General features: G+C 37.2%; 1 protein-coding gene across 1 annotated transcript; it reads right to left on the bottom strand.

Annotated features, from left to right (window-relative positions):
* Positions 1 to 308: 308 nt before the first annotated feature.
* On the bottom strand, positions 309 to 23296 carry LOC140862275 (uncharacterized). Its single transcript, XM_073265286.1, has 4 exons — positions 22941 to 23296; positions 852 to 1170; positions 588 to 710; positions 309 to 506 (listed from the first exon to the last, which is right to left on the bottom strand). Exons 1-4 carry the CDS (start codon positions 23294 to 23296, stop codon positions 309 to 311), a joined length of 996 nt encoding a protein of 331 aa, XP_073121387.1.
* Positions 23297 to 23854: the final 558 nt, after the last annotated feature.

The raw sequence follows: 23854 nt of genomic DNA, 5'->3' as shown, positions 1-23854 counted from the left end.
TCCCATCTTGCATCAAAACAGCCCCTAATCCACACTTGGAAGCATCTGTATAAATTACGAATCGACTTGAGCCTTTTGGTATGGCTAGCACTGGTGTTGTCATCAACTTTTCCTTCAGCTCTAGAAAGCTTTTCTCACACTGATCAGACCATTCAAACTTTGCACTTTTGCGAGTTAATGACGTTAGTGGCAGTGCTATTTTGGAGAAATCCTGCATGAACCTCCTATAGTAGCCCGCTAATCCCAAAAAAACTCCGTATCTCTGTAGCATTCTTTGGAGTGACCCAATTTTTAATTGCCTCTATTTTTTACGGATCAACCTCTATTCCCTTCGCTGAAACTAAGTGTCCTAAAAATGTAATCTGTTCAAGCCAAAATTCACAGTTACTGAACTTAGCAAACAACTGTTTCTCTTTTAAAATTTGCAAAACCGTAGTTAAATGCTGGCGATGCTCATCTAAACTACGAGAGTAAATCAGGATGTCATCTATGAATACTATGACAAACTGATCCAAAAAATGCTGGAACACTCTGTTCATAAGATCCATGAATATTACCGGTGCATTGGTAACTCCAAACGGCATTACTAAGAACTCGTAATGGCCGTAACGAGTTCTAAAAGCCGTTTTTTGAACATCTCCCTCTTTAACCTTCAACTGGTGGTAGCCCGATCTCAAATCGATCTTAGAGAACACCACTTCCCCTTGCAACTGATCAAAAAAATCATTAATTCTCGGCAATGGATATTTGTTCTTCACCATTACACGGTTCAATTATCTATAATCAATGCATAACCTCATTGACCCATCTTTTTTCTTGACAAATAACACCGGTGCACCCCAAGGCGATACACTTGGTCTGATGAATCCTTTATCGAGTAGCTCTTGTAACTTCTCCTTCAATTCTTTCATTTCGGTTGGTGCTAACCTGTACGGTGCTTTGGAAACTGGTTGGGTTCCGGGCATCAACTCAATCCCAAATTCTACCTCCCTAGCTGGTGGTAATCCTGCAATATCCTCTGGGAATACTTCCGGGAAATCTCTCACTACCTCAACTTCTTCAAGTTTCGGTCGGGCCAATTCTTGATCACAATTAACATTTGCTATAAAACCTGTACACCCTTTGTTTAAAAATTGACAGGCTTTATTTGCGGAAATAATAAGGGACGAACTGTAATACCCAGAAAATTCATAAGTCCATTCACGATTTATTTAATGAATTTTAATTGATTTAAGTTATTTATTCATGATTTCCAAAGGAATTTTTAATTAGCTTTAATTTATTCCATTTGATTGATTATGATTTAAATACTTTTTTCATTTAAATATTTTTATTGTGTTAAATGATTGTTTTAAGTTATTTCATTTTATTATCCATGATTTAATTTATTATGCTCGATTTAATGGTTTATATTCTTTAAATATTTTAAATTATGGTTAGTCTATATGATTTCATGTTTACGCATAGTTTATTTTAACGTTCTCGATTAAGTTAATGATTTCAGGTCGAGTTTGATTTTGGACTCGCGAGACGAGGCTAACCTACGAACGAAATGATAGAGTATATTTTTACGAGTATTTTAAGTATGATATTGATATGTTTTTAACGTGCAAGTCGAGAAAAGAAATTTTATAACTCGGTTTGAGGCGTGATGGTTGGACTGCGTTTTAAGTAGTCAACACCTATTACATATTAAAGTTTGATTACTACACTTAACAAAACCATACCCCATTCTTAAATGGTTTGTCTCCCCTTTTGACTTCCTCATCTCCTTTTTACACGTTTCTTCCCCCTCTACCTTATCATTTCTCCACCTTCTTCCTTAGTTTCCCTACGGTTCCTTCCTTATTTCTATTCCCTTACTTCTCCATGTTTTCTCCAAGATCCAAGATCCAAGCTTGCATAGCTTCCACATATTTCATTCGTTCAAGGTTTAGCTCATTGCCGAGGTCCCGAATCATCTCAACCTTCATTCAAGGCAAGCTTTTCAACAAGTATTTTAAGATTTTGAAACCCATTCAAGATTTTAATTATTTTAATATCAAAATGTATGTTGATGTGCATATTTTAATGGTTTATGATTTTGAAGAAGCATGAAATTACGAGTATCATGTTATGAAGTATTGAAATTGTGAAGCGTGGTCGTTCTTGACAAGTTTTTGATAGATGTGTAGAAAATAATGAATATTTGAAGATTATGATGTTATTGAAAGTTTTAAAGGTGAGAAATTGATGTTTAATTGAAAGAAAATGAATTTTTGAGATTTTGAAGAAGTTGAGCAATTTTGATGGTAGTTACGGTTTAAAAGTTTTGAAGCAAAATCATTTAAGATTTTAGTATTTTGAAGTTAGTTAACCCATGTTCAATTACAAGAAAATGAGTTTTGATGATTTATGTAGTTATGATTTTGGGTAAAAGAAGTTTATGTTTGAAGTTTGAAGTGTTGAAGTTGTGTTCGGTGGCACCAGATTACCAACACTTGTTATGATTTTGAGGATAACATTTAGTGTACTGATATAAATGATATGAGGCCAATTTTATTTGAAAACTAACTTATTTATCTACAACTTTTGTGTTTTGAGTTTTGTAAAAATCATTTTGGAAGATTGGCCAAAATTGGCCCGAAGTGTGTCGAGTGGTTTGAATTTTTGGCATTGACACATCTCGGGAGAATAAGCATAACTCTTTACTGAAATATCCAATTAAGGTGAAGTTTTCGGAATTAGAAATCCCAGATCAAGGGATAAAACTTTTATGTTTACCACTTTTCCAAATTCTGGGTGCAAGAACTCGAAATATCAGTGTGAATGCATAGCAACTGTAGTGCAGCAGAACTGTAAATGCACAAGTATAGAGCCCCAGCGCGTCTCTTTTAGCGCTGGAGTGCTATAGCTTCGAATTAATTTTCTTAAGTTTTGATTTTTGGGTCCTAATTTCATGGTAATGATCTTTTAAGGCTTCTAAAATATATTTAAGAGTTTCTATGCAAAAAGTTTCAAGTTTTAAGTCAAGAACAAAAAGAACGACTTACGTGGATCGATTACATTATGTGATGCATGTACATGTCTAAGTTTCATTCATGAAACCTATGTTCAATATGAAAGTATGATTTTTATCATCTATGACAAGCATGAAGTTATTGAGTAAAGTTTTATGTTCATGAAACGAAAGTTATGACGGAAGTTACGATGATATGATGATGCTTCATAATAAAATGAATGTTATGATGAAAGTTATGATGAAATGATAAAATGATGAGACGTGAATGAATGATGTTAAGATGAAGCATGATATGACATGTTAATGTATGAAAATGCTTTTGATGTCTTATGTGTCTTTGTGGTGGCAAACACGGGATTGGTACTCCGGTTTGGGCTCCGGAGAGGGCCTTTCCAAACATGGCTAATGAGACAGATAAGTACACGGGACTGGTGCTCCGGGATGAGCTCCGGAGAGGGCCTTTCCAAAGAACGAATGTTATGAGACTTAGTGTCATATGCTTGTTGATCAACAGGAACTATGAATGTGCCCATTATGATGGTTGCCACAATTTCACATAATTCATCACCCCAATACGATAAGTTTTTATGTTATGTTCATGGTTTATGTTCACGGTTTGATGTTGTCCAAGTTGCATGATTCTATTTATTAGATGTTAAGTGCAAATGTTTATTTAAGAATAAAATGGTAAAGTTTTGAGAATATGCCTGAATTCTATTTTCATGATTTAAAGTTAAATAAGTTGATGTCCATGTTTAAGTTCCTTGTATCTTTTAAGAGTTTTGAAGTTCATGTTCAAGATTTTAAGTTTAAAGGTCCATGATGTTTGCGTTATAGTTCCTCAAGTTTAAGGTATCATGTTATGTATGTTCAAGCTATTTTAAGTTTAAAGTATTTTGAAGCAATAATGATATCGATATGCATATTTTTAATCTTGCTGAGTCCTTTAGGCTCACTATACTTGAATGGTGCAGATGGTTAAGCAGTTTTGGTTTAAAAAGCTTTGGTAGCATGACTGAAGAGTCCAAGAGGCAAAGACACTTCATGGCACGACAGTTCTGAAGCTCTGATGTTTTTAAAGAAAAATACTTACATATGTTTATTTATATTGTTATTACAATATTTATGTATGATGTTTAAAAGTAATGATTTTATTATTTCATTGTCATGGTTTTAAATGTTGAGTTTAAGGGGATTCAAATGTTTCGTCTTTTAAATGTTCATTTTAGTTTGATATTCGTTATGGAAGTTCCTCGATTATTTGAAATGTATTTGATGTAGTAGTTTGTTTGTAGTAACTCACATTCCCTTACCCCATTTAAATATTAGTAGTAGGTTTCGACGTATCATATTTTAGAAGGTATTTGTTGTAGGGTTGCATCAGTATTTTCTTGACTTCGTGAACGTTTAGTCACGAGTTTTATGTTGGAAAACCTTGTTCAGATCAATTGAATTGATACCCGGTGCAGCGTAAGTTTAAAAATTTTATTTTTCTTTGATATGAAACAATTTCATATCATGGGTATCAAAACGTTTAACGATTAAATCACACAAGTAAAATAAATAATAATTAATTAAATATTTTACCTCCAATCTCGAAGCGAGATTATGGACACCAACAGAATTTAATCTGCTCTTCTTGTATATCCCGGGAACCGATGGCGTCACGATCAATCAACGGAATAAGGTCCACGAACAAAAAACAGAAACCCTCTGATTGACTGCACTAGAAATCAATCAGAAGTTTTGCGTAGAGAATAAACAGATATTATCTGTTAATTCAGAATTGTAATTTTTCACAAAAATCACAAGTCTGAATTTTCTCCGGGAGGGACAAGGATTTCGAAAACCCTTAGAATATTTAGAGTGTAATTTCGAAAATTATAAGACACAAAGTGTTTGATTTTCGAACCCAACACCTCTATTTATAGATAATTTCTAGTTATAATTGTATCAGGACTCTAACTCCTTAAAGCCCACAATCCATAACTTAAGCCCAACAAGCCAAGCCCGTTGTTATAGAAATTAATATAAAATTCATCGTGACTCCGATTGATAAACTGATTTCACCAATGTGCACAGAAACCATTTCTGCATCTTTTAGAGTCAAGATAATTTTTCTGAATCCGAATTCAGTGATTTCCAAAAATGCCCATTACTATGTCATTTTAGGAAATTTCACTCCCTTTAGTTGAGAAATCCAATTTCTCTTTCATTAAATTTAACTCTTTAAATTTAACTATCTCTACGGGGTTTTAGTAATCCATTACTTGTGTAACCCTCAATGGTTCAGGAATACAGCTAGCCGTGGGCTCACAACTGAAAGAGTGGGTGCCCGGTGAGCCAACTTGTGGCTAAGGGCTTTTATGACTCTATGTATAAACAATATTTTGTTTAATATAATTTACACTTTTATAATGGCATTTACTTTATCTTTTATCATATTATTATGTTGTGACATACTATAAGATGTTTAGATGAAGACCTTGAATATACTATAGTGTATATAAGATGTGATGGCACATGGGGATGGCTATCATGAAACACATCTTATAGTCACTGTATATTCTAAACAGTTCCTAGTCGATTGAGCCGTCCATTAATAAGGATAAGGATCGCTCGAGATTGAGACTAGCATTTGCGATGCCGAGTACCACGTTTCATTGGTATTGAATATAGAGATGTTCAAAGCATGCAAATGGATATTCATACGATGAATGATCGAACTACCCTATCCGGACTTTCCAAGTGGTTATCACTTATCGAGTGGATAAAGTCCGCGGTTTTGGTTGTACACCATTAGTCCTTACTACTTGAAACATCATTGAGACTCTATATGCTAGTACTGTACTTTGACTCGTTTACCAACTCTATTGGGGTCATCAGGTGTCGGGATTGGGTACAGTTACGACACATATAGGAGTCGATGCTTTGTTGTCAAGGATTCACCACATACTTGCGAGTGTGGATATCCTATGCAATCTGAGGAGATATTAGTGTGACGAATCTCTGTCCAGAGTACATGATGTGTTTTAAGAAATGGTTTCTTAGTAGCACATGCGATGTCACTATTTAATCTTCAAGATGCATTGCATAGTTATCGAATCTCGAACGACTCTCGATTTACCAATGGTTGTTGATTCGATCGGGATATATGGATGAAGGGACCGTACTGTACGCTAACCAAAATCTACTGGTTCTTGTAGGCACTATCAGTGATACCTAGGAAATCATGGGCCGATGTTGCTAGACGCTCTTACCATGATTCGATGGGTAAGTCGGAAATTGTTGTTTCGAGTCACAAGGATTTGTGAGCCCACGGCTAGCTGTATCCCTGAACCATTGAGGGTCACACAAGTAATGAATTTCTAATTCCCGTTGAGATAGTTAAATTTAAAGAGTTAAATTTAATGAACAAAGAAGTAGGACTTCTTATATCAGAGTAGAAGAGTAAGATTTTCTAAAATGACATAGGGATGGGCATTTTTGGAAATCACTGAATTCGGATTCAGAAAATTTATCTTGACTTTAAAAGATGCAGAAATGGTTTCTGTGCACATTGGTGAAATTGTTTTATCAATCTGAGTCACGATGAATTTTATATTAATTTCTGAATATGCAGGCTTTGCTTGTCAGTCTTTAACTTATGACTAATGGGCCCTAAGCTGTTAGCAGCCCACATTATAAATAAGTTATTGCAGTGCAGAAATTAGACAGAAGTCTCATAATTTTCGAACACTAGGGTTTTGAGACCTAGAGTGGCCGCCCCCCTCTCTGTGTTTTTCTCTCTGAAATCCAGTCTGTGAATTTCGAATTTGCAGTCTGGTTTAACGGATCAAATTCGTTAATTCTCTTCGTAGAAACTTCTGATAGATTTTCTAGTGCAATCTATCAGAGGGATTCGAATTCTGTTCGTGGACCTGATTGAAGAATTGTTCGTCCATCAGTTCCTGGGATATACAACAAGAGCAGAGTTATCTGTTGGTGTCCATAATCTCGTTTCGAGATTCAAGGTAAAAATTTAATTGTTATTTAATTTTTACACGCACAATTTAATCGTAAAGTTTTGATACCCATGATATGGAATCGTTCCATATAAAATTTTAAAACTTCCGCTGCACCGGGTATCAATTCTGATTGATCTGAACACCGTTTTCCAACAGTGGTATCAAAGCCAGGTTGCTCAGATCAAGCGATAAAATTAATCGATTGTACAAAATTTTTAAGCCTTGGTTTTTTGAAACAAAAGGATTTTAAAAATTTAAAATTAATGGGCAAACCCGGGGCAGCGATCGTCGCTGCCCAAGGGGCAGCGACGGGTTGCCCGGCCCGAGCCCCTTTTGGGGCGCGGGCTGCCCGGGATCGTCCCGGGCGGCCCGAGAAAATTAATTTTTATTTTTAATTAAAATTTTAATATGTTAAAATTCTATTTTTGGTCCGATCGAAAATTGTTTTTGATTGGTCCACGAGGCGTTGGATCGAATTGTTCGAGTCCGAAAATTTTAAAATTGATGTTTGGATAAATTTGAATTTTTGGAAAATTTATAGATTTTATCCGTTAAATCAGATTTTATGAAATTAATTATTTTTGGTACAATTGATGATAAGATATGATCTTATGGAAATATTGAGTAAAATATGATTTTATGTATAAAATTGGATTTTATATGTAAAATATGATTTTATTTGATAAAAAGGTAAAATATGATTTTGTATGTAAAATAAGATTTTATATATGGAATATGATTTTATCCTTTTTAATTTAATTGTCATTGCATGTTATCCAATAAATTAATTTTGAATTAAATATTATTGGATAAGGATGATCGATTGCCATGACCAATATTATAGGTGTATGTTAGGTTGTTTACATTTGACTTTATTATTGATTGTTGGGTTTTATTAATGGGCCTGGTTTATGGCCCAAATTTGATTTTATCATTTGTAATAAAAGTGGGCCTGGTTTATGGCCCGTTCCCACCCCTACAATGTATCCCTTTATTTGTCATAGTAATTTATTGTAAATTCACTAGAAATAGTGGGAGTTTTTGAAGATGGAGGTGGGACCAGCAAGCAATGATAAAGACTGAAGAAATGTAAATTGGAAGCACAATGTAATAGGATTGCATTGCATACTTGCATATCACCTAGGATTGGACTTAGACTCGTGATTGGCAACCACGGGTCGATTAGTAATGGAATCGATCATCCTAAAATATAATATATGATATTATCGTTGTATGCATGTTTAGACTAAATTGTATGAATCCCGCAAGCATACAAATTTTAAATGATGAGACAAATTTTCAAAAATTAAAATCCCTCATTTTAAATATGATTTAAAATTTATATCAAGATAAATAAAGGAAATTTAAATATTGTTTAAATGTTCCTACCTTCCATCAACGATCAATGTATGAGATGCTACCCGCGGATACGGTCCGGCTCATATTATTATGGGGGCCCGTTCGTCGGAAAGCTGTACATTGGATCGACACATGTTGTAAGTTGGATGGAACTCCCATGGGATTGGCTCATATTATTGGGGATCCACATGGCGACCGTCCATCACAACTTGATATTGATGGGTCATCTTGACATGTCACAATAAACGGCGTCATATTATTGGGCCCTTATTGACATGAGGTAAAAACATGGAGGTTGCTTTGGAAGCAATTGGGCTCTACCTTTTGAAAATTATGGTTGGCTGATATAATTCGGGACTATAGTTTGTCAATTGGACTCCATGTTCCCACTAAAGAAAATGTTTCTCGTTTTCACTAGAGGGTAGTGAAATCGTTAAAATAGTGGGAGTGAGATTCATAAAATAAATTTCGCCTAATTTATGTCTTAGTAAATTAATTAAACAATCACTGATTATTGTCTGTTTCTTTTCAGTATTTCATTAAGATGAATTTGCGCAATCCACTATTTTCTATTCTCGAACAAAATAAACTGACTGGCGCAAACTATACGGAATGGTTCCGTAAGTTGAAGATTGTCTTGACCTCGGAGAAGATGTTCTACGTGTTAGAAAAATCTCCTCCGAAGGAAGCACCAGCTGATATAAGTCCGGAAGAGTTGGCCAAACTTGATAAATGGTGGGACCATGATATCAAGGCCAAATGCTATATGCAAGCTTCGATGTCTGATGAACTCCAAAGGCGATTTGAGGATACCGTGAATGCTGCTGACATTCACGTACAACTCAAGGAACTTTTTGGGGCTCAATCGAGAGCTGAAAGGTTCGCTACTGTAAAAGAGTTAATGACGTGTCGCATGCGTGAAGAACTTCGGTCCGTGATCATGGGGTACGCGTGATTTGGCTCATTCAGAAGTTGGTAACGCTTGATTTGGTATTGGAGCATGAACTCAATGTGGACTTATTACTTCTCTCTCTTCCTTCATCGTTTGACGGTTTTGTGGTGAATTTCAATATGAACAAGATAGAGGCCTCCCTTGAAGAGATGGTCAATATGCTTGTAACTTATGAAGCCACTTTAAAGAAGGATAAACCGGTTCTCTTGGTGGGCTCCTCTTCTTCTGCTAAGAAGGGGCCAAGTACAAAGGGTAAGAAACGTTCTGCCCCATCCAAGAAAACCGGACCCGAGAAGAAGAACAAGACAAAGGCTTCAAACATGGAAAAGTCCAAGGATGTTTGCCATCACTGCAAGAAAGCCGGTCATTGGAAACGTAACTGCAAGGAATATCTAGAGCAATTGCGAACTGCGAAGGGTATGTTTTATATTGAAATAAATGTTTCACTTAATACTACTTCTTGGGTATTGGATACCGGATGTGGATCTCACATTTGCAATAATTTGCAGGTGATGACAAGAAGTCGCAAGCTTAGAATGGGTGAGACCCAGCTGAGGCTCGGAAATGGTTCTAGAGTTGAAGCCAAAGCTGTGGGAGACGTTTATTTAATTTTGCAGAACGATTTTAAGTTACTTTTGAGAGATGTTTTATTTGTTCCAGACTTGATTAAAAACATTATTTTTGTTTCTATGCTTGATAGAGATGGTTTTTCTTGCAATTTTGTGAATGGGATTTGCAATATTTACAAGATTGAATGTTTGATTGGAAATGGACAACTTGAAAACGATCTATATAACTTAAAATTAAAAGACGTTCCAATAAATTATGTTGATAAACCGGTAACAACGAACAAAAGGAAAATCGATAGTCAAAACCCGGCAAACCTTTGGCATGCTAGGCTAGGTCATATTTCATCAAGGAGGATGAACAAGCTAGTGGGAGAGGGCATGTTTGATATGTCTGATATTAACTCTCTAGCTACTTGTGAGTCCTGCCTGAAAGGAAAAATGACTAAATCTCCTTTCAAAGGAAAACCTGAGCGTAGTCAAAATCTATTGGATTTGATCCATACAGATGTTTGCGAACCATTTAGTATTGGTACAAAATTTGGTCACACCTACTTCATTACCTTTACTGATGATTATTCTAGGTATGGGTACTTATATTTGATGAAATATAAGTCTGAATCATTTGAAAAGTTCAAAGAATTCAAGGCTGAAGTAGAAAACAAACTAGGTAAGAGGATTAAAGCACTTCGATCAGATCGAGGTGGAGAATACTTGAGTACCGAGTTTTTGAGCTATCTAAAAGAGAATGGGATTCTCTCTCAGTGGACTCCTCCTATGACACCTCAGCTTAATGGTGTTTCGGAGCGTCACAATCGAACTTTGTTGGACATGGTTCTATCCATGATGAGCTTCACTGAGCTCCCACCTTCGTTTTGGGGCTATGCTCTTGAAACGGCGGTATTGTTGTTGAACAACGTTCACACTAAAGCAGTGAACAAAATACCATACGAGTTATGGAATGGCAAAGCTCCTAAGTATTCGTACTTGAGGATTTGGGGATGTCCTGCTTACGTGAAGCAGACAGTGGGAGATAAGTTGGATAGTCGATCCACCTTATGTTATTTTGTAGGGTATCCGAAGAATTCAATCGGATATTATTTCTATCATCCTACTGAAACAAAAGTGTTTGTTTCAAGGAATGCCACCTTCTTGGAGAAGGAGTTCTTATTGGATAGGAAAGGCAAGATGATGGAACTCGAAGAAATTCGAGAAGAACCCAAGATACAAAATAATGATCCTACACCTCAGGAACCATTGATTGACACACCTATTACTAGAAGATCCGAGAGGACTTCTAGGCCTCCTATTAGATATGGTTTTCTTCTTGAAGGGGATCAAAGTGAACCCGACATTGGATGTGATCCAAGAAACTTCAAGGAAGCAATTTCTGATGCAGATTCGAATTTATGGCTTGAAGCTATGCAGTCGGAAATAGATTCGATGCATACAAACCAAGTTTGGACTTTAGTAGATCCTCCCGATGGAATTGTTCCAATAGGGTGTAAATGGATCTATAAGAGAAAACTTGGGCCTGATGGAAAGGTACTGACCTACAAGGCACGATTTGTGGCAAAAGGTTATACTCAAAGACAAGGAGTTGACAATGATGAAACTTTTTCACCAGTCGCAATGTTCAAGTCCATAAGAATTCTTATTGCCATAGCAGCATGGTATGACTATGAGATATGGCAAATGGATGTGAAGACTGCATTTCTTAATGGAAACATTAAGGAAGAAATCTATATGATGCAGCCCGAGGGATTCACATCCATGGGAAGCGAGCATAAGGTATGCAAGCTTCAGAGATCGATCTATGGTCTCAAACAAGCATCAAGAAGTTGGAACCAGAAATTTGATGAAACAATAAAGGATTTTGGTTTCATCAAGAACCCGGAGGAACCGTGCGTGTACAAGAAAGTAGTTAAGGATGCTGTGACATTCTTAGTACTTTATGTTGATGACATCTTACTCATTGGGAATGATGTAGGGATGTTGCAGTCAACAAAGATATGGTTATCAGGTAGATTCTCGATGAAGGATTTGGGTGAGGCATCCTATATTCTAGGGATACAGATCTATAGAGATAGATCTAAGAGAATGATAGGACTTACTCAAGCTACCTACATCGACACTATATTGAAAAGGTTTTCAATGGATGAGTCCAAGAGAGGACATCTACCTATGTGTCATGGAGTCTCTCTATCCAAGTCTATGTGTCCCAAGACTGACGAAGAGATAGAGAAAATGACACACATATCATATGCATCAGCCATAGGGAGTATCATGTATGGGATGATATCCACCAGACCGGATGTGGCAGTTGCTCTGAGTGTCACGAGCAGATATCAAGCCAATCCCGGTCAAATGCATTGGAAAGCCGTGAAGGATATTCTTAAGTACTTGAGAAGAACTAAGAATGTATTCATGGTTTATGGAGGAAGAGAACTGAAATTGGAAGGCTATACCGACTCTAGCTTCCAAAGTGACGTGGATGACTCGAAGTCAACCTCTGGATTTCTGTTCATGCTCAACGGCGGTGCTGTCTCTTGGAAGAGTTCCAAGCAGGACACCACAGCGGATTCCACCACTGAGACAGAATACATTGCGGCATCAGCTGCTGCTAAAGAGGCCGTTTGGATGAGGAATTTCGTCCAAGAGTTGGGCGTTATTCCTGAAGCTGTTGATCCAGTCCCGGTGTACTGTGACAACACGGGTGCCGTTGCTCAGGCAAAGGAACCAAGGTCTCATCAAAGATCCAAACACGTACTGAGGAAATACCACATCATCCGGGAGATCGTGGAAAGAGGAGACATCACTGTCGAGAGAGTGGCCTCTGCAGACAATATCGCTGATCCACTTACTAAGCCCTTGCCAGGACCATTATTTTACAAACATCGCGAAGCAATGGGACTACGTAGTATGACTAGTTGGCTTTAGGGCAAGTGGGAGATTGAAAGAGTGGGTGCCTGGTGAGCCAACTTGTGGCTAAGGGCTTTTATGACTCTATGTATAAACAATCTTTTGTTTAATATAATTTACACTTTTATAATGGCATTTACTTTATCTTTTATCATATTATTATGTTGTGACATACTATAAGATGTTTAGATGAAGACCTTGAATATACTATAGTGTATGTAAGATGTGGTGGCACATGGGGATGGCTATCATGAAACACATCTTATACTCAATGTATATTCTAAACAGTTCCTAGTCGATTGAGCCGTCCGTTAATAAGGATAAGGATCGCTCGAGATTGAGACTAGCATTTGCGATGCCGAGTACCACGTTTCATTGGTATGGAACATAGAGATGTTCAAAGCATGCAAATGGATATTCATACGATGAATGATCGAACTACCCTATCCGGACTTTCCAAGTGGTTATCACTTATCGAGTGGATAAAGTCCGCGGTTTTGGTTGTACACCATTAGTCCTTACTACTTGAAACATCATTGAGACTCTATATGCTAGTACTGTACTTTGACTCATTTACCGACTCTATTGGGGTCATCAGGTGTCGGGATTGGGTACAGTTACGACACATATAGGAGTCGATGCTTTGTTGTCAAGGATTCATCACATACTTGCGAGTGTAGATATCCTATGCAATCTGAGGAGATATTAGTGTGACGAATCTCTGGCCAGAGTATATGATGTGTTTTAAGAAATGGTTTCTTAGTAGCACATGCAATGTCACTATTTGATCTTCAAGATGCATTGCATAGTTATCGAATCTCGAACGACTCTCGATTTACCAATGGTTGTTGATTCGATCGGGATATATGGATGAAGGGACCGTACTGTACGCTAACCAAAATCTACTGGTTCTTGTAGGCACTATCAGTGATACCTAGGGAATCATGGGCCGATGTTGCTAGACGCTCTTACCATGATTCGATGGGTAAGTCGGAAATTGTTGTTCCGAGTCACAAGGAGTTGTGAGCCTACGGCTAGCTGTATCCCTGAACCATTGAGGATCACACAAGTAATGGATTTCTAATTCCCGTTGAGATAGTTAAATTTAAAGAGTTAAATTTAATGAACAAAGAAGTAGGACTTCTTATATCAGAGTAGAAGAGTAAGATTTCCTAAAATGACATAGGGATGGGCATTTTTGGAAATCACTGAATTCGGATTCAGAAAATTTATCTTGACTTTAAAAGATGCAGAAATGGTTTCTGTGCACATTGGTGAAATTGGTTTATCAAACTGAGTCACGATGAATTTTATATTAATTTCTGAATATGCAGGCTTTACTTGTCAGGCTTTAACTTATGACTAATGGGCCCTAAGCTGTTAGCAGCCCACATTATAAATAAGTTATTGCAGTGCAGAAATTAGACAGAAGTCTCATAATTTTCGAACACTAGGGTTTTGAGACCTAGAGTGGCCGCCCCCCTCTTTGTGTTTTTCTCTCTGAAATCCAGTCTGTGAATTTCGAATTTGCAGTCTGGTTTAACGGATCAAATTCGTTAATTCTCTTCGTAGAAACTTCTGATAGATTTTCTAGTGCAATCTATCAGAGGGATTCGAATTCTGTTCGTGGACCTGATTGAAGAATTGTTCGTCCATCAGTTCCTGGGATATACAACAAGAGCAGAGTTATCTGTTGGTGTCCATAATCTCGTTTCGAGATTCAAGGTAAAAATTTAATTGTTATTTAATTTTTACACGCACAATTTAATCGTAAAGTTTTGATACCCATGATATGGAATCGTTCCATATAAAATTTTAAAACTTCCGCTGCACCGGGTATCAATTCTGATTGATCTGAACACCGTTTTCCAACAACAACTCCTTGTGGCTCGGAACAACAATTTTCGACTTACCCAACGAATCATGGTAAGAGCGTCTAGCAACATCGCCCCATGATTCCCTAGGTATTACTGATAGTGCCTGCAAGAACAAGTAGATTTTGGTTAGCGTACAGTACGGTCCCTTCAACCAAATATCCCGATCGAATCAACAACCATTGGTGCATCGAGAGTCGTTCGAGATTCGATAACTATGCACAACATCTTGGAGATCTATTAGTGACATCGCATGTGTTACTAGGATAACCATTAACCAAAAACACATCATGTACTCTGGCCAGAGATTCGTCACACTAATATCTCCTCAGATCGCATAGGATATCCACACTCGCAAGTATGTGGTGAATCCCTGACAACAAAGCATCGACTCCTATATGCATCATAACTGTACCTAATCCCGATACCTGATGACCCCCATAGAGTCGGTAAACGAGTCAAAGCACAGTACTAGCATATAGAGTCTCAATGATGTTTCAAGTAATAAGGACTAATGGTGTACAACCAAAAATGCGGACTTTATCCACTCGATAAGTGATAACCACTTGGAAAGTCCGAATAGTATAGTTCGATCATTCATCATATGAATATCCATTTGCATGCTTCAAACATCTCTATGTTCCCTACCAATGAAACGTGGTACTCTGCATCGCAAATGCTAGTCTCAAACTCGAGCGATCCTTATCCTTATTTTCGGACGGCTCAATCAACTAGGAACTGTTTAGAATATACAGTAACTATAAGATGTGTTTCATGATAGTCATCCCCATGTACTACCACATTTTACATACACTATAGTATATTCAAGATCTTTATCAAAACAACAATAGTATATCACAATATAACAATATGAAGAAAGATAAAGTCATTGCCATTAATAAAATGTAAATTATATTAAACAAAGATTGTTTACACAAAGAGTCATAAAATCCCTTAGCCACAAGTTGGCTATCCGGGCACCCACTCTTTCAATTTCCCACTTGCCCTAAAGCAAACTAGTCATATTACGTAATTCCATTGCTTCGCGATGTTTGTCAAACAATGGTCCTGGCAAGGGCTTCGTAAGCGGATCAGCGATATTGTCTGCAGAGGCCACTCTCTCGACTGTAATGTCTCCTCTTTTCACGATCTTCCGGATGATGTGGTATTTTCTCAGTATGTGTTTAGAACTTTGATGAGACCATGGTTCCTTTGCCTGAGCAACGGCACCAGTGTTGTTGCAGTACACCGGGACTGGACCAACAGATTCTGGAATCATACCCAACTCTTGGATGAATTTCCTCATCCAAACCGCCTCTTTAGCAGCAGCTGATGTTGCAATGTATTCTGCCTCAGTGGTGGAATCCGCTGTGGTGTCTTGCTTGAAACTCTTCCAAGAGACAGCACCGCCATTGAGCACGAATACAAATCCAGAGGTTGATTTCGAGTCATCCACGTCACTTTGGAAGCTAGAGTCGGTGTAGCCTTCCAACTTCAATTCTCTTCCACCATAAACCATGAATATATTCTTAGTTCTTCTCAAGTACTTAAGAATATCATTCACGGCTTTCCAATGCATTTGACCTGGATTGGCTTGATATCTGCTCGTGACGCTCAGAGCATAGGCCACATCCGGTCTAGTAGATATCATCCCATACATGATACTACCTATGGCTGACGCATATGGTATATGTGTCATTTTCTCTATCTCTTCGTCAGTCTTGGGACACATAGACTTGGATAGAGAAACTCCATGACACATAGGTAGATGTCCTCTCTTGGACTCATACATTGAAAACCTTTTCAATATAGTGTCGATGTAGGTTGCTTGAGTGAGTCCTATCATTCTCTTAGATCTATCTCTATAGATCTGTATCCCTAGAATATAGGATGCCTCACCCAAATCCTTCATCGAGAATCTACCTGATAACCATATCTTTGTTGACTGCAACATCCCTACGTCATTCCCAATGAGTAGGATGTCATCAACATAAAGTATTAAGAATGTTACTGCATCCTTAACTACTTTCTTGTACACGCATGGTTCCTCCGGGTTCTTGATGAAACCAAAATCCTTTATTGTTTCATCAAATTTCTGGTTCCAACTTCTTGATGCTTGTTTTAGACCATAAATTGATCTCTGAAGCTTGCATACCTTATGCTCGCTTCCCATGGAGGTGAATCCTTCAGGCTGCATCATATAGATTTCTTCCTTAATGTTTCCATTAAGAAATGCAGTCTTCACATCCATTTTCCATATCTCATAGTCATACCATGCTGCTATGTCAATTAGGATTCTTATGGACTTGAACATTGCGACTGGTGAAAAGGTTTCATCATAGTCAACTCCTTGTCTTTGAGTATAACCTTTTGCAACCAATCGTGCCTTATAGGTCAACACCTTGCCATCAGGCCCAAGTTTTCTTTTGTAAATCCATTTACATCCTATTGGAAAAATTCCATCAGGAGGATCTACTAAAGACCAAACTTGGTTTGAATGCATCGAGTCTATTTCCGACTGCATTGCTTCAAACCCTAAATTAGAATCCGCATCAGAAATTGCTTCCTTGAAGTTTCTTGGATCACATCCAATATCGGGTTCACTTTGATCCCCTTCAAGAAGAATACCATATCTAACAGGAGGCCTAGAAGTCCTCTCGGATCTTCTAGCAATAGGCGTGTCTTGTGATGATTCTTGAGGTGTAGGATCGTTAATTTGTATTTTGGGTTCTTCTCGAATTTCTTCGAGTTCCATCATCTTGCCTTTCTTATCCAATAAGAATTCCTTCTCCAAGAAGGTGGCATTCCTTGAAACAAACACCTTTGTTTCAGCAGGATGATAGAAATAATATCCGATTGAATTCTTCGGATACCCCACAAAATAACATAAGATGGATCGACTATCCAACTTATCTCCCACTGTCTGCTTCACGTAAGCAGGACATCCCCAAATCCTCATGTACGAATACTTAGGATCTTTGCCATTCCATAACTCGTATGGTGTTTTATCTACTGCTTTAGTGTGGATGTTGTTTAACAACAATACCGTCGTTTCAAGCGCGTAGCCCCAAAACGAAGGTGGAAGATCAGTGAAGCTCATCATGGATCTAACCATGTCCAACAAAGTTCGATTGCGACGCTCCGAAACACCATTCAGCTGAGGTGTCATAGGAGGAGTCCACTGAGAGAGAATCCCATTCTCTTTTAGATAGTCCAAAAACTCGGTACTTAAGTATTCTCCACCTTGATCCGATCGAAGTGCTTTAATACTTTTCCCTTGCATGTTTTCTACTTCAGCCTTGAATTCTTTGAACCTTTCAAATGCTTCAGACTTATATTTCATTAAATATAAATACCCATACCTTGAATAATCATCAGTAAAGGTAATGAAGTAGATGTTGCCACATTTAGTACCAATCCTAAATGGACCGCAAACATCTGTATGGATCAAATCCAACAGATTTTGACTTCGCTCAGGTTTCCCTTTGAAAGGAGATTTAGTCATTTTTCCCTTTAGGCAGGACTCACAAGTAGGTAGAGAGTTAATTTCAGACATATCAAACATGCCCTCTCCCACTAGCTTGTTCATCCTCCTTGAGGAAATATGACATAACCTAGCATGCCAAAGGTTTGCCGGGTTTTGACTATCGTTTTTCTTTTATTTGTTGTTACCGGTTTATCAACATAATTAATTGGAACGTCTTTTAATTTTAAGTTATATAGATCGTTTTTAAATTGTCCACTTCAAATCAAATATTCATTCTTGTAAATATTGCAAATCTCATTCACAAAATTACAAGAAAACCCATCTCTATCAAGCATAGAAATAGAAATAATGTTTTAATGAAATCTTTGGCACAAATAAAAATATCTTTCTCATAATACAACTTAAAATTTGTTTGCAAAATTAAACAAATATTTCCCATAGCTATGGATTTAACTCTGGAACCATTCCCGAGCCTTGACTGGGTCTCACCCATCCTTAGCCTATTACTTCTTGTCATCATTTGCAACTCATTGCAAATGTGAGATCTACATCTGGTATCCAATACCCAAGAAGTAGTATTAAGAAAAACATTTATTTCAATGTAAAACATACCTTTTGCAGTTCGCAACTGCTCGAGGTATTCCTTGCAGTTACGTTTCCAATGACCGGGTTTCTTGCAGTGATGGCAAACTTGTTTAGACTTGTCCAATTTTGCATGTAACATTTGGCCTTGAGATCATGGTCCAACCATTTCTCTAGTTCGGCCAACCTTTTGGCAGTTACATCAGCCGGGGCTGTTTTTGGAGAAGCCTTTTCTAACACTTAGAAAATCTTTTCCGAACTTAGGACAATCTTAACTTATGGAATCATTCCGTATTGTTTGCGCCAGTAAGTTTGTTTTGTTCGAGAATTGAAAATAGTGGATTACGCGAATTCATTGTAACGATATACTGAAAAGGAAACAGACAATAATCAGTGATTGTTTAATTAATTTACTAAGACATAAAATATGGCAAATTTTAATTTTATGAATTACACTCCCACTATTTTAACGATTTCACCACCCTCTAGTGAAAACGGGAAACTTTTTCCTTAGTGAGAACATGGAGTCCAATTGACAAATCATAGTCCCGAATAATATCAGCCAACCATAATTTTCAAAAAGTAGAGCCCAATTACTTTCAAAGTAACCCCCTTGTATTTACCTCATGTCCAATAAGGGCCCAATAATATGACGCCGTTTATTGTGACATGTCAAGATGACCCATCAATATTAAGTTGTGATGGACGGTCGCCATGTGGATCCCCCAATAATATGAGCCGATCCCATGGGAGTTCCACCCAACTTACAACATTTGTCGATCCAATGTACAGCTTTCCGACGAACGGGCCCCCCTAATAATATGAGCCGGACCATATCCGCGGATAGCATCTCATACATTGATCGTTGATGGAAGGTAAGAAAATTTAAACAATATTTAAATTCCTTTTTATTAATCTTGATATAAATTTTAAATCATATTTAAAATGAGGGATTTTTAATTTTGAAAATTTGTCTCATCATTCATTTTTATGTATGCTTGCGGGATTAATACAATTTGTTCTAAACATGCATACATCAATAATATCATATATTATTTAAGGATGATCGATCTCATTATCTATTCGACCCGTGGTTGCCAATCACGAGTCTAAGTCCAATCCTAGGTAATATGCAGGTATGCAATGCAATCCTATTACATTGAGCTTCCAATTTACATTTCTTCAGTCTTCATTGTTTGCTGGGCCCACCATTTCTTCAAATCTTTGTCTCCCACTAAGTCTAATAAATTTACAATAAATTTCGATGACAAATATGGGATACATTTGTAGGGGTGGAAACGGGCCATAAACCAGGCCCACTTTTATTACATATGACAATCATATTGGGCTATAAATCAAGCCCATTAATAAACATCAACAACAATAAGACAAATGTAAATTCCTAACATACACCTACAAAATAGGTTATGGCAATCGATCATCCCATTATCCAATTTTAAATTCAAAATTTAAATAATTGGATAAACATGCTGTGGCATCATAATTTAAAAGATAAAATCATATTTTATCTTATCCATCCATAAGATCACATCTTATCATCAATTGTACCAAAATAATCAATTTTCAAAATTCAATTTAACGGATAAAATATTTAAATTTTCCAAAAATTCAAATTTATCCAAAAATCAATTTTAAAAATTTCGGACTCGAAGAATTCGATCCGATGCCTCGTGATCTTATCAAAAACATTTTTCGATCGGATCAAACACTAGAATTTCAAAAATTCAAAATTTTCAAAAATCAATTTTTAATTTTTTCGGGCTGCCCGGGACAATCCCGGGCAGCCCGTGCCCTGACCGGGCGCGGGCTGGGCAGCCCACCGCTGCCCGCAGCGCCGTGCGCTGCCCTGGGCAGCGATACGGCGCTGCCCATGGGCAGCGACGATCGCTGCCCTTGGATCGCTGCCCTTTTTTCTTGCCCGTCAGAAAAATAAAATTTTTGATTTTTTTAAAAATATGTTTTGTTTCAAAAACCCGAGGCCAAAAATTTTCTACAATCGATTAATTTAATCGTTTGATCTGAGCAACCTGGCTCTGATACCACTGTTGGAAAACCTTGTTCAGATCAATTGAATTGATACCCGGTGCAGCGGAAGTTTAAAAATTTTATTTTTCTTTGATATGAAACAATTTCATATCATGGGTATCAAAACGTTTAACGATTAAATCACACAAGTAAAATAAATAATAATTAATTAAATATTTTACGTCCAATCTCGAAGCAAGATTATGGACACCAACAGAATTTAATCTGCTCTTCTTGTATATCCCGGGAACCGATGGCGTCATGATCAAACACCGGAATAAGGTCCACGAACAGAAAACAGAAACCCTCTGATTGACTGCACAAGAAATCAATCAGAAGTTTTGCGTAGAGAATAAACAGATATGATCTGTTAATTCAGAATTGTAATTTTTCACAAAAATCACAAGTCTGAATTTTCTCCGGGAGGGACAAGGATTTCGAAAACCCTTAGAATATTTAGAGTGTAATTTCGAAAATTATAAGACACAAAGTGTTTGATTTTCGAACCCAACACCTCTATTTATAGATAATTTCTAGTTATAATTGTATCAGGACTCTAACTCCTTAAAGCCCACAATCCATAACTTAAGCCCAACAAGCCAAGCCCGTTGTTATAGAAATTAATATAAAATTCATCGTGACTCCGATTGATAAACTGATTTCACCAATGTGCACAGAAACCATTTCTGCATCTTTTAGAGTCAAGATAATTTTTCTGAATCCGAATTCAGTGATTTCCAAAAATGCCCATCACTATGTCATTTTAGGAAATTCCACTCCCTTTAGTTGAGAAATCCAATTTCTCTTTCATTAAATTTAACTCTTTTAATTTAACTATCTCTACGGGGTTTCAGTAATCCATTACTTGTGTAACCCTCAATGGTTCAGGAATACAGCTAGCCGTGGGCTCACAACTCCTTGTGACTCGGAACAACAATTTCCGACTTACCCAACGAATCATGGTAAGAGCGTCTAGCAACATCGCCCCATGATTCCCTAGGTATTACTGATAGTGCCTGCAAGAACCAGTAGATTTTGGTTAGCGTACAGTACGGTCCCTTCAACCAAATATCCCGATCGAATCAACAACATTGGTGCATCGAGAGTCGTTCGAGATTCGATAACTATGCACAACATCTTGGAGATCTATTAGTGACATCGCATGTGTTACTAGGATAACCATTAACCAAAAACACATCATGTACTCTGGCCAGAGATTCGTCACACTAATATCTCCTCAGATCGCATAGGATATCCACACTCGCAAGTATGTGGTGAATCCTTGAAAACAAAGCATCGACTCCTATATGCGTCGTAACTGTACCCAATCCCGACACCTGATGACCCCCATAGAGTCGGTAAACGAGTCAAAGCACAGTACTAGCATATAGAGTCTCAATGATGTTTCAAGTAATAAGGACTAATGGTGTACAACCAAAAACGCGGACTTTATCCACTCGATAAGTGATAACCACTTGGAAAGTCCGAATAGGGTAGTTCGATCATTCATCATATGAATATCCATTTGCATGCTTCGAACATCTCTATGTTCCCTACCAATGAAACGTGGTACTCTGCATCGCAAATGCTAGTCTCAAAATCGAGCGATCCTTATCCTTATTTTCGGACGGCTCAATCGACTAGGAACTGTTTAGAATATACAGTGACTATAAGATGTGTTTCATGATAGTCATCCCCATGTACTACCACATCTTACATACACTATAGTATATTCAAGGTCTTTATCAAAACAACAATAGTATATCACAATATAACAATATGAAGAAAGATAAAGTCATTGCCATTAATAAAATGTAAATTATATTAAACAAAGATTGTTTACACAAAGAGTCATAAAAGCCCTTAGCCACAAGTTGGCTATCCGGGCACCCACTCTTTCATTTTATTGTTATAAATTTATATTTTAAAGTCTTTTGGAGTTAGTGTGATACTCAGCAATTGACATGTTGCCTTGGCGAAGCTCCAAGAATTCTCTCGCCAATCTTGTCCTAGTGCTCACCGTAAAATATTTTCCATAGAAAACATCCTTGAATCCATTCCAAGATAGATTTGTTAGATTTAAGGCAACTTTGGCTCCATTCCACCATATTCGGGCATCATCTCAGAACATGTAGGTGGCACACCTCACACGGTCCGTGTTTGAGACTTGCATAAATTCAAAAGCAGTCTCCATAGCCTGAAACCATTGTTCAGCGACTAAAGGATCAGTTTCTCCTTTGAACTCGGGTGGTCCTAATTCCAAGAACCGTTTGTAGATTGGGTTCTTAACCATTCCAGCACGATTATTACCAGCATTGGTCGCTTGGGCTTGGAGAAGCTGTTGAATTTGTGATCCCTGAATACGACTCTGCTCTTGTAGCAAAGTAGTTAATCCCGCCAAGAATTGGTTGTTCTGATTGTTCTGATTATTTGGTTCACAGTCGTCATGGTTGTTGTTGTTGTTGTTGTTGTTGTTGTTGTTTTCCCTACGAGAAGCCATAGTCCTAAAGTCCAATATTATCCATACTGCTCAGTCATGATTTACAACATAGATAAACTTAGTATACATTTAGTATATGATGTAAATCTTATGTATGAAAGGAAACACGATTACAACGAATCGCACCTCAATTCGATAACAAAAGAATTCAAAGATTTTTGTCCCGACTTTGGAACAAGTAACAGATTTGGATCTCTACCTCTAGTTGAACCTGTAACTAGCAACAAAGAATCACGATAGAAAACAATCAATAATTCAATTAGACCTTCAAATGAACCTGTCTTTGACAACCCAATTGAAAATCGACTGACAAACGCCACAAAGATATGAACTTTGATAAGTTTAATTTTGGGGTAAAGCAAAAGCTTTGATAAAATTCTAGAGAGAATTTTGTATTGAATAATCAATAATCTGAAAATCTTAATTGTTCTCTAAAAATAATGAATGTTGTTGTATTTATATTACAACACAAAATATTGAAAGATAACACAAAATAAAACAAAAAGATATCAAAGATATCTCCTAAAGTTTCCTAGTAGGAATAAAAAAACTTAAAAA

This window comes from Henckelia pumila, chromosome 4, assembly GCF_033568475.1.
Source record: "Henckelia pumila isolate YLH828 chromosome 4, ASM3356847v2, whole genome shotgun sequence".
Taxonomy (NCBI): Eukaryota; Viridiplantae; Streptophyta; class Magnoliopsida; order Lamiales; family Gesneriaceae; genus Henckelia; species Henckelia pumila.
This window is presented reverse-complemented; position numbering and strand designations above follow the sequence as displayed.

Bases quoted from the DNA above. Each gene is read 5' to 3' on its own strand.
- LOC140862275 (XM_073265286.1), bottom strand. From the start codon at position 23,296: ATGGCTTCTCGTAGGGAAAACAACAACAACAACAACAACAACAACAAC. The intron at 1,171-22,940 runs GTGTGCCACCTA...TGGGTATTACAG, and splicing joins TCAAACACGGACCGTGTGAG to TTCGTCCCTTATTATTTCCG. The intron at 711-851 runs GTATCGCCTTGG...TTTTTTGATCAG, and splicing joins AAGGATTCATCAGACCAAGT to TTGCAAGGGGAAGTGGTGTT.